Here is a 22,895-nt window from a genome sequence, read left to right as displayed (position 1 = left end):
TTAAAATATTTTAAAATGCAAAAATTGTATGAAAAAAATATTAATTGATGTCCAGGCATAGTTTTAATATATTACGGAAAAATTGGGTATCAACAATAGTAATTAAGGTCCGTTAAAGGAGATTAGGGGAGAGGTTTATATAGTAGTAAAATTGAACGAACAAATATGGAAAATAGTAAATCAAGCACAAATAAGGGAAAAATTATCACATGCAATCACTAATAGAACCAATGAAGGAGAAATCGGAGTTCAAACCCTAATCGGAATCGGATTCAGGGCATACTGTTCACAGACCCTAATCACGACGGAATCAACGGAGATATGCCACAAACTAGAAGAAATTTACTCTTTCTGAGTGTATAGAATTACAATCTCATCCAGAACCATAGAATCGAAGCCAAATCTGTTAGAATCGAACTTGCCATAAGTATTAAGGTAACAAAAGTTACCAAAAGTGAATGATGATAGCAAAAAAGGTAAGTAAGATCCATGTCTAACGCGTATGAGAAAGGGAAAAAGGGGGTATTTTAGGTTGGTTAGGGTTTGGTATCTGAAGGAGAAGAGAGCAGGTGAGGGCGGCTGCGGAGAGATGAGTGAGGGCTTAGGGTTTGGGTGAGTGTAATTAAAAATGGGGGAATGATTGTGAGTCGTTGATCATTTAAGATCAACGGTCATGATTAGAGGAAAAGCGGGGCGAGTCAAATAAACGGGTACCGAACGGGTTAAGATTAAAGGGGTCGTCTGGTTTGGGCTGGGGAGATTGGGCTTAGAGGTTTTGGATGTTTGGGCCATTAAATTGGTCCAGAATTGGTTTCGAATTAGGCTACAAACTAAATGCACAAAAAATTATAAAATATTTATGAAAAGTAATTAACAAATAGTAAAAATTATTGTTTGTCTAGTAAGATGCTTGAAAATAATAATTTAACATTATAAAAATATAAAATACTATTTGGACACAAATAATGTAATAAAATGTAATTATGCACGACATATAGGCTATTATTGCAAAACTGGGTAAATAGCTTAAAAATACAAATATACTTATATGAAAAATGAGATAAAATATTATAAAATATATATATATGGATGCAAATAATAAATTTGAATGATTGAGTCATCATAAAATAATTTAGAGGGTAATTAATAAATATTCGAACAATTTAAATGCAAGAAAAATCAATTTTAAAGCTTTGAAAATTATGAATTTTTTAGAAAATAAGTATGTGACTCTTGTAAATTAGGTAATGATGCAAAACGATATTTTAAAAGTATATATAATATTTGGAAAAATATGAGGGCAAAATTGGGTATCAACAGCCTATGCTAGATTGTTGCTTTTGGATTGAACACGGACTGAGAAAGCCATGATTAAATCTCTCATTTCTGACTACACCTCCTATACCAGCTCTATCAGTTTCCATAACATAACTTCCATCTGTATTAACCTTTACCATAAGGATGAGAAAATTCCACAGAATTAAAATATCTTGCTAATTCTCGGGATTAATGAAATAAAACATATAATCCTAAAGATAACCAAATTACATTTAATAGCAAGATTGATTAGATTTCTACAATGTTTTCCTTTTTTATTGGTTGTTTTGATCTTTGCTTCATTATTCCATGAAAATAATATGAATACAATGTCATAGAAAATCTTGTAATCTAATGCATCTTCTGGATTTTCTGTTTCTATTTAAAAATAATAATAAAACCTTGGCTACTCTAAGGGATATAAAAATTATTGAAGCAACTTCAATGAAGTTGCCCAATTTATCCTGGAATAGACATATTAATTGACATATCTTGTGAGTGTACGCGTGGTACTTTACAAGATGATCGTGCGTGCATAATTAGCCAGGCCAAACCTGATTCCAGAGGAAGGCTTCTGTCTTTGGTTAGCCAGTACCGTAAAGGCTAGATTCAGATTCAGAATTTAAATTTAGGATGTATTTGGTATGAAAAAAAATATTTTTCAATTTTTTTATATTTGGTTGGCTTAAATATTTTGAAAAACATTTTCTTCATCAACTCATTTTTCTTCAATTGGAGGAAAATATTTTCCTTATCTAGAGAAGGGAAAACATCTTCCAAACATCTTTTTTAACATTCCCCACCATATTCCCCATCCCTATCAACCCCCCCTCCCCACACCCCATCACATCATACCCCACGTCGCCCCCACTCCCCACCCTCTCCCCCACCCTAAATAAAAATATTATTAATAGTACTTTCTTTTCATGATGTATAAAAAGTGTTTTATTTCATTTCAACAAAATAAGTTTTTTCTTTTTATCTTGAGCCGAAGTTATATTGGAAACAATTTCTCTATCGTCACAATGTAGGGGTAAGGTCTACGTACACAATACTCTACCCAGTCCTTACAGTGTTGGATAATACTATGTATATTGTTGTTGAGTTTTTTTCTTTTCATGATGTAGAAAAAGTATTTTCTTTTATTTCAATAAAATGATTATTTTATTTTCATGTTGTAGAAAGAGTACTTTTTTTAAACCAAAAAAGAGTATTTTCTTTAATAATTATGGAGCATAAATTTCAATGTTATTTTGCGCAAAAAAGTAAAGCAACACATTAGTTCTTTTGTTTTTATATGAATTTTTAGAAGAATAATTAAATTATTGAAGAAAATAAAATCCTGAAAATGTTGGGTATTTAGAGGAGGAGGGGGGGAGGCAATGAAACATGGGGACTTAGGGGAAGGGGGTGAGGAGAGTAGCATAAAAATATATTTTCTACTCTCTAAACAAACAATAGAAAATATTTCATGGAAAAAGTTTTCCACTCACCAATCAAATAAAGGAAAATAAGTGATAAAACCACTCATTTTTCATGAAAACATTTTCTAGGCAAAATATTTTCTTTCATACCAAACATACCTTTCATGGGTTCGGTTTTTAAGATTTCTAGCATTGAATTCATTAAAATTATCCGTTCAATTCAAATATATACTTGTCGAGATTATAGTAAGTTTTTACATAAAAATTCATAATTCATGTCAAAAATTATGGGTTCAATTGAATTCGTAGCTGAACGACTACATCCGACATCAATAAGGCCGCAAGCTATCTCTTTTACCCGAAGCTTTTCTTTGATTTGTCTCTTTATAGATCCATGGATAGAGTTTCTCTTAGTTTCACATTCATTTTCAAATAAGTAAATCAAATATGGCTTCAGGACAGGCATGTTATGTAGAAAGATTGATTGGTTTGTAAATTACTTCAGTAATATGGTTTTTCATTTTCTCCGGGAAGCGAAACTCATCGCCATGTGAATATAAGCAATAACACAATTTGCTTGTCTTCCAAAAAAGATCCCTGCAAACTTGTGGCAACTGTCTTCCTCTTCTTTGAGAAACAACCATCCCTAGCAACTCTCTTCTTTGACTTTCTAGCATTTCCTTTATTTGTCTTGTAGCCACTTCTTCAGACATAGTTCCTTGACTTTGTGTTATTAAAATTGAGACTATATTCGGTGACCTTTCTGCTTGTTCTCTCTGCAGGAAAACACAAGAGGATTTAAATTATACTTCTATACGCTTATAGTGTAATAATATTCTTATACTATCAATATAGATTATAACAGTTTACTTATCAATTATTCCAGGTGATGAACAATAAAGTTCAGTCCTGTGCACTAAGTTCCCACTATTCGTGGTGTCGGGGGAAGAGCTGGACCATAAGGGTCTATTATATGCAGCCTTACCCTGTATTTTTGCAAGAGGTTGTTTCCACAGCTCGAACCCGTGAACTCCTGGTCACATGGCAGTAATTTTACCAATGTCAACAATCAATGCTAGTACTAAATAGAGCTACTCACAATTACCTTTAAGTGACCATGTTGGGTGTGGAAATAAAGTCTCATATTGGTAGCTGAAAAGATTGAGAAAAACCAAACAGGCTTGGCGCAAAGTGGACAATATCACACCATGCGAAGAGTATATTCGGGCCGGTTGAGCCCAACAGCTGGTATTAGAGCCCAAGTTCAGAGGGACGAATATGGCGATGGATGAGCGATGGTGTGGGGCTCGGTTTGTTTACCCTTACGAGTTTGGAGACGCGCATACAAGATGAAGCTAGTGGCGGGCTTCGGTTGCCATAATACTCTAACAATGTAAGTTGCAAACAGTGAATCTCGGAAATTGGTTCGTGGATCATAGTAATAGGCATCCACATTGGTAGCTGAAAAGATCGGGAGCCTACAAGTATATAGATTTCCTAATCGTGTGAGGCTTTTGGGAAAACCGTGCGTGCTTGACTGAAAGCGGACAATATCACATAATATTAAGAGTATCTTCGGGCTAATCGAGACCAACAGACCAAAGTAGTGTTTAATACTTTTTACACCTTTTAATTCAAACTTAAACGCTAAATGAATTAGCAGTAGAATTACCTTGTAAGTTCGTATATCATTATGGAGTCGAGCCACCATACTTGTGCGATTGCATAAGGCACTGACCTCAGAACATTCTATGAAATTTTCGGACAATTTTGGTCCAAGAAGATATTGTGTTGTGAGGACAACACACGGAACACCAATAGTCACACATGCAACAGACAAGTACTCTTCTATGCTTGGGGTTGTCTTACTTTTCCACCAGTCGAATTCCATCAGCATACACTTCACCAAATCAAACCACTATACAAAAAATACGCATATATTTCTAGTCAATTGAAAAATATATAATAGGAATATATATGCATGAATTTTTTTACAGAATATATAATTGCTGCATACACTTTTTCGTACCATCTTAATAAAATGATCTTTGACAGATTGACCTTGTCTAATTTCTGCTTTTGCCGCAATGTCCTCTATTGTTTGATAAAGTGCTGAAAAGAAAATGTTAATCCTCTCTGAATGGAATCCGACAGTTGAGTATTCATCCCACCTGTAATAGGTAAAGTCTAATCATAAGCTCAAGTGCCTCCACAAAATGTGAATTGAACAATATAACACATGCAAGTTAAGGATTTAGAGCCGGTGCAAGAATGAGTGTGACATTAAGATATGTAAAGCCGACCCAGGATTTGAAAATGGAGGGCACCACTATCGAATAAATATTTGTGAAATGCTAAAGCTGGAATCGAGCCCAGGCAAGGCACAATAAGTCAAGTTGTGTCCCCTAAATCGACCAATTCAACTGCCTAAAATTTGAATCGTAGGGTGTCAATCAAAATATATAGTTATTCTAGATATATACATATATATACATACATTTTTTCAAAGTTACCGCGTGCCAGTGAAAGTACTCTAGCCAAAAGATAGGTCCGCCTCTGAAGATATGAATATACCTATATATATATATATATATATATATATATAATTCGAGCTAAAAGGAATATGTTCAGTTGAACTCACATATCATTTTCTAAACCTACCTTTGAGCGCAATGTGAGTTGAACGACGTGGTTAAAAGGATTTTCAATATATATATATATATATATATATGTTATATCATAACGGATACGGAAACAAATACCTCTCTAGTAATTCTATGATGTTATGCAGTTCTTCTTTGCAAGCAAAACCATCGAAGAAATCATCCACTAAAGTTATAAGCATGGTGTTCTTTGCATAAGCGAGACGAGCATCAGAGTATTCAGGTTCGAAGAGAGTGGAAGCCATTAGGAAATAAGAAGTATATAAATGCTGTTGTGAAAAGTCAACTTGGTCCAGTCTGCAATCTTCGAACCACCTACAATCGTTATTTATAAGAATGACAAATTCGTGAATGGTCACTAAAGTTTCAGTTTATTGCACCAAGAATTGCTAAATATTATATATAAAAAAAAGTCACTCAGCTTTACCTGAATATCATAAAAGTCACGAAGCTATTTTTTTGTAAGCAAAAAAGTGAGTATACTTCGGTTACATAGCACAGAAAGTTGTCGGTAGCAAACAAAGGAGGTATTTTTATGATGTTTGGGCAAAGTTGAGTGACTTTCAGATTTAAAAAAGATAGTTGATACTTAGGTAACACATAAGTTGAATAACTTTTTCATTAAATAGTTTAATAACGTAAAAATTGCACAGGCGTCTTATTTGGTCGCCCCCATTTAATCTATACCCATTTTTTAAAAAAATTTTAATTTGTACCTACTTTTTAAACAATTTCAGTCCCTTTCTCCTCCTCCTCCTCAAAGTTATTTCCGCTCTCAATCCGATAGACCACTCCTTTTTTTATTGCATGGACAAAATTGAGCTAAAATTTTCTCCATATAGCCTAGGGTTGTTATTCAGCTGGTCCCACTGAATGAAAATTACAGTTGAAAAGAGAGTAAAAAAGTCCTTACGCACAAATAAAAAGGTAACACTACCAAATGAAGAGGTTTCAATTCTATGTAGTAAAGTGTCACAGGGGTGATTTGTGTCACTCGAACTCAGCCCGAGGTTCACCTCCGTGCGGCAGTCAAGCCCAGCCTTGACTTCAGCCTTTCCAACACTTAGTTTTATTTTTAGGGACGTTTGAACTTGGAATGAAAATAGGCAGCAAAAATCTGTAAATAAAGGCACACGATATACAGGAATTTCTTCCCAACTTGTATTAATAAGTGAATACAAGAACACAATAGCCAACCCTATGGCCAAGACAAAGAATTCCCTAATTCCCTGCCCAAAATAGTTTTCCCACCCTTAGGAAAATAACTTAGACGAATTTTGGCTAACACAATGCCTTAGACTAAGTTTCTGCCCCGTTTTGGGACAGCCTAGGCAAATATTTAAAGCCTACAATCAGTTGACAAGCCCCCAACTGATGGGCAACAAGTTAAGACAAAGTACAAAAACGTGGGCACACTTTTAGGCCATGATTAGCATGTCTTGGAAGAGGTTGCAACTGCCAACGGCTTCCCATGTGTTTGGCACATGTTTTCCAACTGCTGCTTGTGCACAGCTTGGTCTGATTTTCGCCCAGCTGCTTTGTGCCAAGGCTGGCATTGCGCCCAACCTTGCCTTTGACACTGCTCCGCGCCAATGTCATTGCCACAGCTTGCCACCCACTGACTTAGCCGCACACGTTCATTGTCAAAGCTGCCCGCCCATGTCAAGTCGCCCCCGACTTGATCAAATCTATCCGTATCATTTGCCTTTGCTTGTCCCGTCTTGCCTTGCCTTGCCTTGCCATGTCTTTGCCCCTGCTTGACATGGCTTTGCCTAGCCATTGTTTTGCCAACCCGCACATCTAAGTAAAATGCGCCTTGCTTCCGTTCAAGGTGCCTTTGTCGAACTCCGCATTGTCCGTCATGCCGAGCAGCCCTTCATGATGTTGCCCCATTTTTCAGGTTGTGTGCCAAGGCCATCATGAAAATCCTTGTCACAATCCACACCTGCCGAGGACCTTTGTCAGGGGGTTAACATAAAGTAATATAGCACTATTTTGTGAGGTTGATAGTTCAGTCTGAAAAGACCAGCAAAAAATGAAAAAGGAATGGTAATGGCAAAGATAAAAAATCAAGATTCTGTTTGTACCGAAGAAGTCTATCGGAGGGTTTGAAAGGGATGATTTGTGATTGAAACTTGACAAAATATCAAATGTAAGTTACAAAAAAAAAACTTTAGCTCTAGAGCTGAAGTTCGTCAGTTACAAAACAAAAACTCGCCAGTTATAAAAACAAAAACTTCAGCTCTAAAGCTGAAGTTCGCCAGTTAAAAAATAAAAATTTCAGCTCTTCGCCAGTTACAAAAACAAGAACTTCAGCTCTCGCCAGTTACAAAACAAAAATTTCAGCAATTACAAACAAAAATTTCAGCAGATAGAGAACAAAACTTCAGCTACTATGCTTAAGTTTAACAATTACAAACAAAAACTTCAGCACACTTGCTACTTCAGTCTCATCTACTAGAATGCTGAAGTTTTGCGTGATTGCCTTTGCTACTTCAGCCCCGTATGCTGAAGTTACGCGAAAAAGTGGGTACGCTTGCAATTTTTTTTTTTGCAAAGCGGACACAAGTTAAAAAGTGACCCAAAAAGCGAGTATAGATGCAAATGCCCCTTTAATAACTGTGATACAAAATAAAAATCGAGCACACAACACCTAAGAAATTACCGTTATTTAAGAATGTCTAGTTCTAATTAATCGAGTTAATTAGTGGAGATACCTCTTGAGTTGTTGAAGTTCTTCTTTGTATCGGGCTTGGCACAAGTTAAAATCGTGTAATGAGAACCTTTGTAAGTCTACGTTTTCAATGTTACGAAACCTAAAAATGAGAGAAAACATAAAAATGTGACCTTTTTTCATATAACATCATGTAATCTAACATATATATTTAGAAACAACTCGTGAAAAAGCAAATGAAACAGCAGTCCAAGAATGTAAGGTGTCCCTTCTTTTTCAGGGTAAGAAGAAAATACCTTATGTTCGAATATCAAGCGCTACGATGAAAGAAGGTGTCCAAGTAATTACCAACTAATTAAAAGTAATGGGTTATTCTATATTCTAGTCCGCCTATAAGTTTGAATGCATAAAAGCTCAAAACAAAACAAAAAAAGCATATACTTACTCTGCCTAAATTTGTGTGTTTTACTTTCCATTTTAATATTTTTAGTTCAAGATCATAATATTCACAAGTTCCCTTACTTAAATTCGGTGCTAGTCAAATAAGATACATAAAATGAAACGAAGGGAGAAGTAGAACTATACAATATATGATATAAATATTGCTTGAAAGAAGGAAAAAAAAGACACTGGTGCTAGAATTGTACCTGTAAGCTGCTTTTAAGATTTTAAAATTGTTCACTTCATATGACTCGATGTATCGCCTGCTTTCTACCCGATCATGTGTGGCATAAAATTTCCTCAAAGCAAGTTCCACCTGATATATTTCATAAGTTAGTGATGGAATATCAAAAAATTGAGGTGTAATACATAAACAGGCCCTTAAACTTAGCCTCGGCTGGCAAGTACGCCATTTAACTTTGGATGTGCATAAGTGGGCAACTCAACTTGTATAGAATTGAACACGTAACACAAATGTTGGCGTGGCACTGATGCGGCACATAAATTGTGGAGGTGTCTAGACGATTTTGTAAGTTGGAGTGTTCAACTGATAAAGTAAAGATAAGTTGAGGTACTTACTTGTGCACACCCAAAATTGGAGGACATAATTACCGGCTGAAGCCAAGTTTGAGGGCTTGTTTATGTACATTCTTTATTGATTAATATATTACAGGTGATACCTCCTTCTTTGAGCTATCAACGATGTCCTTGTCTAAGAGTTTTTGCTCCATAAAAGTTCTTGTCCAAGTATTAATTTTATCTAAAATGTGATCTTTCTCGTCATGAGTAGCCATTTGTGAAGCTTTGTGGAGTTCAAGAATTGCAACATCACTCGCAAGTTGCCCTCTTGATGTTCTAAAGAAACATTCTTCATTGACAAATCCAAATAATAGTTTTTCTGCACAAATATATAAAATTAATTTATTGACAAGGGATGGTTGCTCATATGGTCAGTTTCCCACATCTACCATCTCAGAGTCGTGAATTCGTTCGAGTTATCAAATAAGCAATAGCTCAAACAAAGAAAAATCAAAGGGTTGGTCGAGAAATCAAAAAAATTATATATATCAAATTAATCTATTGATGATGCATTAGAAAGAAAAAAAAAAGAAATTACTGTACTAAATTTTGTGAGATTCAATTACGGACCTGTGGAAACTTCATAGTTGTTCATCCGTAAAAGTCGAAACGCCATGGCACAACGGGCAACATCAGAAAAAATTTCGTCATTCTTTTGTTGCCAAAGCCTATTCATAGTTTACCATTAATATAATAATTAATAATTGGAGGTTTTTGGAAACAAATTGTACAAAATAAACGATGATTATCAACTCTAATTACCTGTAAATTTCATCTAGAACACTTTTGACTTGTGTTTTAAAATACCGATCTACTCCAAGATTTTGAAGGGCATCAACCAAGCAGAGACATGAATGTATCTTTGTAGGGTATATAGTGGGAACTATAAGACCATCAATTGAAAAAAAAAAATTATATTAGTAAAGCTAACGATGGGTGTATATTACCAACACACATACGAAATTTAATGTGCTGAACATATGGAATTTTCAACTTATTCCTATATACAGCAACCCATTTAAATCTTGTCAATTAATAATATTAACATCATAATATAATTTCTTTTTTTGTTTAACCATCCTGTATCCACAGCTCACTAGCCCGACTATTAAGGATTTGGGTCGGGTAGTCCCTCTACAAGAGTAAATTGCTCCTACTAAGAAATTTCGGATAATTGCACTGGAGGGACCTTTTTACAATCATTGTTGAAATTTGGATCCCATTAAATAAAGTTTTAAAAAATAGCCTTGTGTCAGAAATTTAAAGCACATTCTTCAAAATGTTGAAGCACTATAAATTGTGACGATCAACCGAATTTTTCGCCACAAAAAATCATAAAAATAGCACGGTACAGCCAGGTTTCGGATTGGTAATTCAAAAATAGTCAGTATTTACCAAGTCAATGAAAAATAGCCACTATTTTGCTGCAACAGAGACCGGTCCAGCATAATATACTGGAGTTCGGTGCACCTGTGTATTAACTCCAGCATATTATGCTGGACCGGTATACTTTGCTGGCACCAGTATAATATACTGGAGACTGGAGCACCGGTGCTCCAAACTCCAGTATATTATGCTGGACAGATAGACTTGCTGGAACTCCAGTATATTATGCTGGAGTTCTAGTATACTTATGCTGGAAGTCCATCATATTATGCTGGAGTTCCAGCATTCTTATCCTGGAACTCCATCATAATATACTGGAGTTCCAGGATAAGCATGCTGGAACTCCAGCATAATATGATGGCGTATTTTCCGGGTTTTGAATAGTGTTTTCGCTCAGATTTATCTTTACATGAAAAGTAACTAAATTTCGATTACTTTTGAAGCTGGACTATTTTTGAACGACAAGGGCTATTTTTGAATTTCTCCCCAAAAAATCCTGCTGGCTTTTCTACCAAAACTTCTATTACTGGGCCCAAAAAATCAATAGTGACGCGGAATAATCCTATTTAAATCTCCCCCGACTAGTTCCTATAACCACATCATATATGGAGTAATATATTTGTTTGCTTAAACAAATAATCTCAAGGTATTACAGTGAACATGGTACGTACCCCAATTTTTGTGCAGTTCCAAGATTGAATTTAAATATTCAAAGCATTTATCATCGTGCTGATGGTAAATCAACGCAGCTGCGGTAGTGGCTGGTGAATCAAAAAGCGACCCGTTGTTTCTTTGATGAAGCATTGTTGTTTTCCAATTACATAATTCCCCAAGCCCTTCAGCAAAATATTCAAGATTCTCTATATTCCCCTTCAAATCATTCTTTAGGGCTCTAGAAATGGCCCAACAAATTAAAATAATAATGAGTTTAGAGAAGTAAGATATGTTCATTAGGATGCAATTATATATGATGAAGTCTAGAGTATCAAATATATAGTCTGTCACATATTTGCAATATCCTCTCTTTTTTTATTCTATAATTAATTAAGTACTTAGGCGTCATTTAGTTATCGGGATAAGAATATTAATTACGGCGTAAAATTTTGGATTGTATTTATCTCATGTTTGGATATGAGTAGGGGTGGCAAACATGCAGGTCGGGTTGGATATGGATAAGTTGAAAACGAATAATGTTAAAATAGATAAATTATCAGACCCTATTCATATTTAATACGAATAGAAAATGGGTTAACCTAATATGGATATCCGTATTAATTATGGCTTTTTGAATATGACACTCTTGAGAAAATTCCATATTTGACCTATTTTTAAAAAGTTCATTATCCAACCTATTTTAGCGGATAATATGGGTAGATAATTACTTTTTTTTTTATCGATTTTGCTACCACTAGATATGGGTATTAGCTAATATCGATATAAATTTAATACTATAAGGATGGTATTAGTTACCCTAAAATCATATTATTTATCTCATATAGAAAATGAGATAGCTAATCTTATGGAATATCCCTACCTATGAGATATCTTTGTCTATCCCACAATTGAACCAAACGACCCCTAATATATGGAGGGATGCTCGAATCATATTTTCATTGGGGCAAAATGTTGCGGAAGCCAAATGTATATAGTGTGAATAAGTCACAACTACTATACCAAAAATTATGACAACCACCAAATAATAAATAAGACAATAAAACAACAATAAAGGAAACACCAGAATTTACGAGGTTCGGCTAATTTTGCCTACTCCTCGGACACAACCAATATTTTATTCCACTCCAAAAATACAAGTGAAATAATACTAAAGAGAGAAGATACAAATGCCTTAAACAGATGAGAAGGCAAATGAGAGGTGTGTTTCAATCCTAAACATTAGGCCTTCTTTTATAGGGGAAAAATCCCCCCAAACTTAACTCCCAACCAATGTGGGACTTTGGCATTTTGCCAAACTTCAACAAATCTCCACCTTGGCAAAATTCCACATTTTCAATTCTCTCTCAATAACAAATTTTGGTTGTGTCTTCATCTTCAATCTTCAGTGTTCAACAATGTTGATCAAATCCAAACAATGTTGAAACTTGACCGCAGTCACCACCTTTGTCAGCATATCAGCAGGATTCTCTGTAGTATGAATTTTCTTCACCGTGACTCCACCTTCTTCTATGATTTCTCGTACGAAATGATACCGAACATCAATGTGCTTCGTCCTTGCATGATAAACTTGGTTCTTCGCTAATTGAATAGCACTTTGACTATCACAAAAAATTGTGATACCTTTTTGTTCAACACCAAGCTCCTTTAGCAATCCTTGAAGCCAAATTGCCTCTTTCACAGCATCTGTAATAGCCATGTACTCTGCCTCTGTTGTAGACAAAGCAACTGTTGACTGCAAAGTAGACTTCCAACTAACTGGTGCCTTTGCAAAAGTAAACACATAACCAGTAGTTGATCTTCGTTTGTCCATATCACCCGCAAAATCTGAGTCACAATATCCAACTACAAACTGATTGTCTTCCTGCTCAAAAACTAACCCGACATCTACAGTATTATGAATATACCGTAGAATCCACTTCACAGCTTGCCAATGCTCCTTCCCTGGATTGTGCATATATCTGCTAATAACTCCAACAGCTTGTGAAATGTCAGGCCTTGTGCAAACCATTGCATACATCAAGCTACCAACAGCATTTGCGTATGGTACCTTTGACATATACTCTCGTTCAGCTTCATCCATTGGCGACATAGTAGTACTTAGCTTAAAATGGGAAGCAAGTGGAGTACTAACTGGCTTAGTCTTGTCATCTATGCCAAAACGTTGAAGTACTCTCTTCAAATATTCCTTTTGAGATAAACAGAGTTTCTTTGAACGTCTATCTCTAATTATCTCCATGCCAAGAATTTTCTTTGCCTCACCCAAATCCTTCATCTCGAACTCCTTCTTCAGTTGAATCTTCAACTTATCAATTTCTTCCGAATTCTTGGAAGCTATCAACATATCATCAACATATAGGAGAAGATATACAAAGGAACCATCTTTAAGCTTGTGCAAATACACACAATGATCGTATTTGCTTCTCTTGTACCCTTGCCGCAACATAAACTCGTCAAATCGCTTGTACCATTGTCTAGAAGATTGTTTCAATCCGTACAACGATTTTTCAAGTTTGCACACCATATTTTCTTTTCCAGCAACTTTGAATCCTTCTGGCTGAGTCATGTAGATTTCCTCCTCCAAGTTTCCATGTAAAAACGCAGTTTTTACATCCATCTGAACTAGTTCCAAATCCAATTGTGCTACCAAAGCCAACATAATTCTAATGGAGGAATGTTTTACAACTGGAGAAAACACTTCATTGTAATCAATTCCCTCCTTTTGAGCATATCCTTTGGCCACCAATCTTGCTTTGTAGCGAACATCTACTTGGTTAGGAAATCCTTCCTTCTTTGCAAATACCCATTTGCACCCAATTGCTTTCTTTCCCTTCGGGAGATTGGCCAATCTCCATGTATGATTCTGATGAAGGGACTGTATCTCATCATTCATGGCAATCCTCCACTTATCTTCTTCTGAACTTTGAACAGCGTCTTTATAAGTAGTAGGAACATCATCAGCTACAATTGAGGTTGCACAAGCAACCGTCTCTATGAGACGAACAGGTTTCGTTATTGTTCTTTTTGGCCTGCTGGTTGCTATTGATTCAAGTTGTTGTTGAGATTCCTGAGTTGGAATCTCCTCTACTGGCTCTCCTTCCAGAGGGTAATCTTCATTTGTTTCCTCCTCTGCTTCTTGTGTAGGAAAAATAAATTTTCCCTCAAACTCCACCTGCTTAGAAGCACCTTCATTTTGTTTGGTATCTTCTGTTACCTTATTTACCATAGCAAATTCATCAAAGGTAACATCTCTGCTGAATATTACTTTCTTTGTCATAGGGCACCATAAGCGATATCCTTTGACTCCAGAAGTAATTCCCATAAAAATAGCCTTCTTTGCCCTTGGATCCAATTTTGACTCCGTCACATGATAATATGCAGTTGAGCCAAACACGTGCAAAGAGTTATAATCTACAGCAGGTTTTCCGTACCATTTTTCAAATGGTGTTTTGCCATCAATAGCAGCAGATGGTAGACGATTAATGAGGTGGCATGCATATGTAATTGCCTCAGCCCAAAATTCTTTGCCCAAGCCAGCATTGGACAACATACACCGTACCTTCTCCAGCAAGGTCCGGTTCATACGTTCTGCCACTCCATTTTGTTGTGGTGTATGTCTAACAGTGAAGTGTCGGACGATGCCATCATTTTCACAGACCTTATTGAAATGATCATTTTTGTATTCACCTCCATTGTCTGTGCGAATACACTTGATCCTCCTGCCTGTTTGATTCTCCACCATCGTCTTCCATTTGAGAAAAATTCCCAGCACTTCATCTTTGTTTTTCATTGTATACACCCACACTCTTCGAGAAAAATCATCAACAAAGGTTACAAAATAGTGCTTCCCACCCAATGAAGGTGTTTTGGAAGGACCCCAAACATCAGAGTGTACATAATCCAAAATGCCTTTAGTATTATGGATCGCTGTACCAAATTTAACCCTTGTCTGTTTCCCTTTGACACAATGCTCACAAAACTCCAAGTTGCAAGCCTTTACTCCTTTTAACAATCCTTGATCTGATAGAGTTTTCAAGGATTTTCCTCCAGCATGTCCCAAGCGCATGTGCCATAGCTTGGTTGCTTCTGCCTCTTTGTCGTCACTGGATGTTACTGTCGCTGTCCCAATAACTGTACTGCCACGATAGCGGTACATATTATTATTCTTCCGATTAGCCTTCATTACCACTAGTGCACCGGAGCATACTCTCATCACTCCATTTTCTGCAATGATTTTGAACCCTTTTGATTCTAGGGCTCCCACAGAGATGAGATTCTTCTTCAAATCCGGTACATATCGAACATCTATCAATGTTCTGATCATTCCATCATGGTTCCTTAATCGTATTGAACCAATGCCATATGAGGTAAGAGGGTTGTTATCCGCTGTGTGGATGACTCCATATTCTCCTTCTTGAAATTCCATGAACCAGTCCCTGTTGGGACACATATGATAGCTACAAGCCGAGTCCATCAACCATATGTCTGATGATGTTGATGACTCTGTTGTAACTAATGAGAAGTCTGAATCATCACAATCAGCTACATTTGAATCCATAATAGCCTTTCCATTGTTATGTTTGGCCTTATTCTTCAACTTCGGACAGTCTTTCTTCCAGTGCCCTTTTTCTCGACAAAAGGCACATTCATCTTTACTGGGTCTGGATCTTGACTTGGATCTTCCCTTCTTTGTCCTCGTTTGATTTTGAGGACGACCCCTCACAAACAGTGCTTCTCCTTCTCCGCCCTTCTGTTTTTCTCGCTTTCTTTGTTCATAGCTGTACAAAGCTGAACAAACTTCTCTGAGAGAAATTTCGTCATTTCCATGGAGTAGAGTAGTTTCAAGGTGCTCGTACTCATCAGGAAGTGACGCCAACAACATTAAGGCCAAGTCACCATCATCATAAGTTGTATCCATATTTTGCAAATCTGTGACCAACTTATTGAAACTGGTGATATGTTCATTCATCGTGGTACCAGGAACATAGGTGAAGTGAAACAGTCTCTTCTTCATGTACAATTTATTTTGACTGTTTTTCTTCAAAAATTTATCCTCCAGTGCTTTCCATAATTTACTTGCAGAAGTTTCCTTTGTGTATGGATATTTCTGCTCTCTAGCAAGGTAGGATCGAATGGTACCGCAAGCAACACGGTTGATAATTCTCCAATCTTCTTCTCCAATAACATCTGGTTTCTTTTCTTCAATGGCCAGATCTAGCCCTTGTTGAAAAAGGACATCTAGAACCTCGCCTTGCCACATCCCAAAATGTCCGGACCCGTCAAAAATTTCTACCGCAAATTTCGCATTTGACACAATTCTTGTCATAAGCGAAGATGCCAATGATGACGTATTGTTGACACTTGATGTAGATTCTTCTTGTTTATTGTCCCCCATATTTGACACAAATATTATTTAATAGCTGACGACACAAATCAAGATTATTTCCTTTCTGATGTAGAAGATCAGACTAAGCTGCAACTACAGAGCATACTCAGACAGAACCTTGACTCAGTTACCAAGATAAATCTTTTCTGATGTGGAAGATCAGACTATGCTGCAACCACAGAGCATACTTAGACAGTACCTTGGCTCTGATACCAATTGTTGCGGAAGCCAAATGTATATAGTGTGAATAAGTCACAACTACTATACCAAAAATTATGACAGCCACCAAATAATAAATAAGACAATAAAACAACAATAAAGGAAACACCAGAATTTACGAGGTTCGGCTAATTTTGCCTACTCCTCGGACACAACCAATATTTTATTCCACTCCAAAAATACAAGTGAAATAATACTAAAGAGAGAAGATACAAATGCCTTAAACAGATGAGAAGGCAAATGAGAGGTGTGTTTCAATCCTAAACATTAGGCCTTCTTTTATAGGGGAAAAATCCCCCCAAACTTAACTCCCAACCAATGTGGGACTTTGGCATTTTGCCAAACTTCAACACAAAATACATATTTTACCCATCGACCTTATACCCAAATCCCTCGTACACACCCGTTAAATGCGGGAATATTATTACACACCAAAACTTTTAAAAGTGTGTCAATTACACACCACTTTGGTGTTTGACCACATTTGCTTAAAGATTGCTATTACGTACACGTGTCAATCAGCATCTGACACATGTCATAAATTGAGGAAAAATAAAAGAAAAAATGAAAAAGAAAACCTCTGCCCCCCCCCCCCAAAATCTCCCCAAAAGAAAAAACAGAAAAGAAACCCCCTCTCTTCGTCTTCCCAACCCCATTATTTTCTCCACCACCGCCAACTCTTTCACCACAAGCACCTTCTGCCCAAACTACTGATTCAATTCTTTGTCGATTTTTAACAAGCTTTAACAACATTCATCACAAATTCTTATACAAATTTCAAATTCAAGTTCAAACCCAAAGCTTCAAATTTGTTAATGGTGTTTTTGAATTTTATCAAAATTAATCACCAAATTTTCAACATATTTTTAGTAAATTTTTACTCAACAATAATCACGAATTCAAATTAATTTTCTAGGTCATGGAATACCAAAATCAAATTCTGAAGCTTTTTCAAAAGGTCAATAATTGTGATTTTTACAAGACCCAATAGCTCCCTTTTTCTTCTTCTTTTTTTCTTCTTAGTCATGGGGGGTGAAGAGGCAAAATATGAGGGGTAGATAAAATTAGAATGGGGATTGGGGAAGAAGACGAATAGGGGGGGGGGAGAGCGCTGGGGTTTGGAGTTGAGGAAGAAGACAAGGGTTTATATTTTTTTCTTTAATTTAAAAAGGAAATAGTTGAAAACAGAAAAACAAAACAAAAAAAACTTAATTTCAGATGACTTTTTTAGTTTTCACGCGCCTCTTTTACGTGTAATGCACACGTGTGACACATGACAAAAGAGGTGTGTAATACTATTTCCGTGTTTAACAGGTGTGTAAGAGGGATTTGAGTACAAAATCAATAGGTAAAGTATGTACTTTGCCTTTCATTGGAAATAAAATACTGCACTCAATAAATTAAAATTTTCCACTGCTTTCTTGCTCCGTAAAGTACACCCGTATATTTTCATAATTTTTAACTTCTATATGTACTTATAGGATAAAAGAGTTTTTTACAACATGTTAAAATATATTGATAATGCAAAAATTTTTTTACGGAAAAGAGCCAAAATTACTCTCGGTATATTTGACTTAGTATACATTTGTCCTCTGTCTACCTATCGAGCCAAAAATACTTTTACCATTATTTTTCTGGTTCACTTATGCATTAAAACTAGCAGTCCTATCTATATAAAAAAATCAATTAATATCCACGTATCAATTTTCTATTATCTGAACTTAAAATCCACCCTGAATAGAATCAAACCCACTCGTATGTGAAGACCCATATGTGCATGGAGGATATTGTTGTACCAAATCCAATATCTAGGGGTAGTTTTGATCCCTTTGTTATTTTTTTTATTAATAATCTTCTTTCTTTTACATTTACTATTGGAACGGTCACTTTTTGAAAATGTTTGTCAAGAAACCTTAACTTTCACAGTCAAATGTCATTTACGATGATAAATCTCATTTCCTTTCTCATCAGGTAAGATGATCGAATAACCCATTATGAATCTATGGGCTTTAAATTTCTGAATAGTCTAGTTTTTTTGTTCACAATTTTTTTAAGTTTTGCAAAATCTTAGTAATATGCTAGATCCACATGATTTATTGTAGAAAATGAAAATTTTAAGGCCTAAGTACTCATCATTGAACGATATCCCAATTTCACAACAAAAAAAGACAAAAAAAAAAAAAAAATTCTAATCGGACAACCCTTTCGATTAGCATAACGTTCTTGCTGTTATTGTTTGGAAATGAAGGAATGGAGCAAACGTAAGAGTCATGCGTATGCTGGCCGCGTGGTTGCGATGGAGAAGAAGTGGTGGTGGCAATCATGGTAGTGGTACTGGTATAGTTGAAAATATGGAGAAACTAATTTTTTTTTGACAATCAAGAGCTTGACCATTTTACAGGCGGGTCGGATTTTTGAATTGGGTAAAAAATGGGTTATGAGTGCGTTTATTTAATTGGGGTCATCGTTTAAAATTAAACCACTAAGAAGTTGCCATGTATAAGTTAGATAAACTTTTTTATTTGGCGTTGACCGTTAGTCATAGGGGAATAAATTAGTCAGAAAGATAATGGTGGCGTCAATTTTGGATCAATAGGTGGACAGAGGGCATATTTGTACCAAATCGAGTAGTCTTAGTGCATTTCTTGCCCTTTTCAATACTTTTTATACTGTCAGTGTATATAAGTTAAATCTATATTAAAATACTATCATAGAAGCAGGGACGGACCCACGATAGTTCAGGGGGTTCATTTGAGCCCGCTTTGTAATTTTTCTCTGGAAATTATCTTTTCTGGCCCTCCTGTTTCTTAATTTGCACTTCACTATTTTCAAGTTTAAGAGTGGAGCCATGGTTGTACATTTTTTAAATGTATAATATTGATTTGTTTTTTTTATTTTTCTTCATGTTTGTTCCTTCAAAATTTGACACCCTCTGGATATGAAACTTTGATATTGCTTCTTCGTCTTCTTTCTTTTGTTGTTTATTTTAAATTAGTTTCTTTTCATAGTTTTGGAACTTTTTTAATAAAATTATTAATTTACATTTGCTTATAGCTTTCTTTCATTGTGTTTTGTTTACTATTAACCCGAGTTAAATTAGAACTAATAAGTAATTTAGTGTTTTAATATAGGTCACATCGATGATTGTACGGTTAAAGCTTGTCTAAGGTTTAATAAATTTTTGACTTTATAAAGGTAAGTAGATTTGTTGTTAAAATTTAGGAAGCGTTATTAATTCTTTTTTGAAAAGGTCGCTATTTTAAAATAAAATAAATAGTAGGTGGCAAACCTCTTTTCATGTTTTGATAAAAACCAAAATAAAGAGAGTATGGTAAATTATGTTTGTTAACTCAGCGTCGTTTGTAGTGTCGATTGTAGCCGAGGATTTTAGTATGTGTCTAAACCGTGTTGCATAAAGTTCTGGGTACTGTATAGGAGTTTTATATGTCAATTAACAGATCTGAGGAGTTTAGCTATAAATATGTGGAGTGCACTAATTAATTGTTTAGTAAATTAATTATAAATTCTATATATGTGAGAATATATATATTAACCATTTTACAAAGAAGAACCGTACCTTTCAATTGTCAAATCACGTTTAAGGATCATCAGATTTACAAGGTCAGGATCCAAAGGCAGATTCAAATTCAGTTCTTTTGCATAATTGATCATATTGGGAAATATGATATTAAATCCTTGAGGTGAAATCTGATTCTCCTCTTTAACTGCCCAACCATGCGTCTCAATAAAGCCAAGGCCTGAAAAAAATTGAATGAAGCAATTTTTTTTTTACATCATTCTTAATTTAAAAGGTAATACTAACAAGTAACAACTCAAAATAAGTGAAAATTGTACATAATATATATATAACCCTTAGAATATATGATATCTAGCTTGTTATAATATATAATTAGACCCCTCTATAACAACCTCTTCATATAACAGTCATTCACTATAAAAGCTAAGTTTTTCTCGAAATCGATTATTATGTTATGTTATAATATATGTCCTCTATAACAGCTCTTAACTATAGCATCCAAAAACTATCATAACAAATGAGTCTGTTATAAAGAGGTTTGAATATACTAATCGTATAAAATTCTAATTTATATAGTTTGTGTGTATAAGTCTAATTACCTCTCTCAACTTGTGTATCCCCAATTCTCCATTTGGAGAGGGCAAGCAAACATGCAAGAGTAGAAGAAAGAGAGTCCTTGACGAGCAATGGATGGCTAGGATTTAGCCCCCAAGATCCATCTTCTCTTTGATTTTCAACAATCCAATCCAAACACTGAGGAAAACATGGCTTGTTTAGGGAAACTCTTGAAGGGACCATAGCCACCCATGCTGTGTCATAGAAAGAAGGAGATAGCTCATTTTTTCCAAACGTTTCCCTTATTCTCTCCTTTGCATCATTGAAACCATCCTGCGCAAGCAAACATGTAAATATAAAACTTCAGTAATTGGTTGGTCGGGTGCCAATGGACGAGTCAGGTCGGATATGAACCGATCAAAAATGTATAAATAATTTTTGTTGTTGAGAAGATTGAAAATTGGAGAGGATTAGGCTAAACAATTTTTTATTTTTTTTTGGGGGGGGGGGGGGGAGGGTTGATAGAGCAAAGTTTGTTTATCGATGGGTTGTATTGAGAGAAGAAGATAAACAATTAACCCAAATAGTCGTCCACTCAACCACCTCAACTAAAAAATGGCAGTTGGAGGTATAATGTATGCATAATTTATGTATTATATGTGTATAATTATGTCTAATCAATATATAACCTATGTCTATAGCTAGAAAAAGTAAACAATGAATATGATCGAGTAAAGATCCTGAGAAGACACCTAGATAGAGGCGGATGCAAGGCATCAGTATCGGGTTCAACTGAGCCTAGTCAAAGGCGGATCCAGGATTTAAATCTTTGGGTTCAATCTCTAAGTCTTTTAGCATTAAACCCATTATATTTTTAAAGTTATAGGTTCATACCTACTATTCGTTACTATTTTAATAAGTTCTTATACGTAAATTATGCTTCGCGTTAAAAGTACTAGGTTCAGATGAACCCGATACCATAAGGCTAGATACGCCCCTAAACCCAGTACTTTTGGCGTGGAACATAAATTTATGTATAAAAATTTATTAATATTGCAATATATAGCAACATGAACCTATAATTTTAGAAATACAATGGGTTCAATGCTGAAAACATTAAAAATTTAACCCAAAAAATTTAAATCCTAGATCAGTCACTATACCTAGAGTGCCTCGATGATCTTAGCTGAGAGAAAATGGTTGTCTAAACGGACCGACCAAAGTTTGGTCCAAAAACTTTTTGGAATGACTTTAAGACATAAACCTATTTTTGGAGACTCTTACCATTGATGAAGCTGCATCGATGCTGCATCTTACTATAGATGGTCTCTGGTAAATTGCATATTCTTTGCATAATGAGCAAGAAAAACAAAAAGGAAACACTGAAATAATTAGAAATGAATAGGTATCTCAAGAAAACAAAAATATATGTATGTATGTATATGCAATAATCAAAGTGCCTAGCTCTTACTAAATGAATCCAATTTGTCATTTCCCAGTTTATGATCAGGGAGCCAAATGATTTTGTTTCTGCAGCCAAGTAACATTCTGAGATGCACAGTACTCCTGATGAAGAGAGAGAAAGAGCCTCGAGAAGGAGAGATCTAGAGAGAGAACCAAGAGGAAGACATATCAAGAAAAAGATAATGTATAAGCTATAATGTTCGCAGTGCCCGCCACCAATGGCGGTGTCAGAATTTTTATTAAGGAGTGTCAAAATATAAAAAAATAAACACACCAAGAAATCAAACGATGTCATTATATAATATATATACATATTTTAAAAAATAATTACCGAGCTAAATAATATAATTTTCTGACGAATGGTGTCGGTTAACACCCCTAATTAGGTGCATGTGGCTCAGCCACATTACACTACTGTCCAAGTCAACGAACTCCCAAATAGAAGTAATTAAAATATTACTTCCTTTTCGTATTTATGAAAAAGAGTTTGGCTAAACACAAAGTTTAAAATACAAATTAATGCTAGCTTTTGAAGTGTAAGATATATGCAAAGTACAAAGCTATTGTTACTACGAAT

The 22,895-nt window shown here is 35.4% G+C and overlaps 1 protein-coding gene across 5 annotated transcripts; it reads right to left on the bottom strand.

Annotated features, from left to right (window-relative positions):
- Positions 1-2,938: 2,938 nt before the first annotated feature.
- LOC104218883 (cis-abienol synthase, chloroplastic-like) lies at positions 2,939-22,487 on the bottom strand. 5 transcript variants are annotated; one of them, XM_070165556.1, is made up of 14 exons: positions 22,326-22,487; positions 22,139-22,236; positions 20,899-21,187; positions 20,339-20,519; positions 11,156-11,376; positions 9,861-9,981; positions 9,669-9,766; positions 9,200-9,417; positions 8,726-8,835; positions 8,122-8,220; positions 5,504-5,719; positions 4,771-4,912; positions 4,414-4,659; positions 2,939-3,517 (listed from the first exon to the last, which is right to left on the bottom strand). In XM_070165556.1, the coding sequence occupies exons 1-14, from the start codon at positions 22,399-22,401 to the stop codon at positions 3,209-3,211; spliced, it is 2,424 nt and encodes an 807-aa protein (XP_070021657.1). In that variant the 5' UTR covers positions 22,402-22,487; the 3' UTR covers positions 2,939-3,208. The 5 variants fall into 5 exon arrangements, with proteins under 5 accessions (XP_070021657.1, XP_009767772.1, XP_070021659.1 ...); XM_009769470.2 differs by having other exon boundaries at positions 22,139-22,200; XM_070165558.1 differs by lacking the exon at positions 5,504-5,719.
- Between the last annotated feature and the right edge of the window lie 408 nt (positions 22,488-22,895).

Source organism: Nicotiana sylvestris, chromosome 12, assembly GCF_000393655.2.
Source record: "Nicotiana sylvestris chromosome 12, ASM39365v2, whole genome shotgun sequence".
Taxonomy (NCBI): Eukaryota; Viridiplantae; Streptophyta; class Magnoliopsida; order Solanales; family Solanaceae; genus Nicotiana; species Nicotiana sylvestris.
The sequence above is the reverse complement of the archived record's forward strand: the minus strand, read 5'-3'. Positions and strand labels throughout refer to the sequence as shown.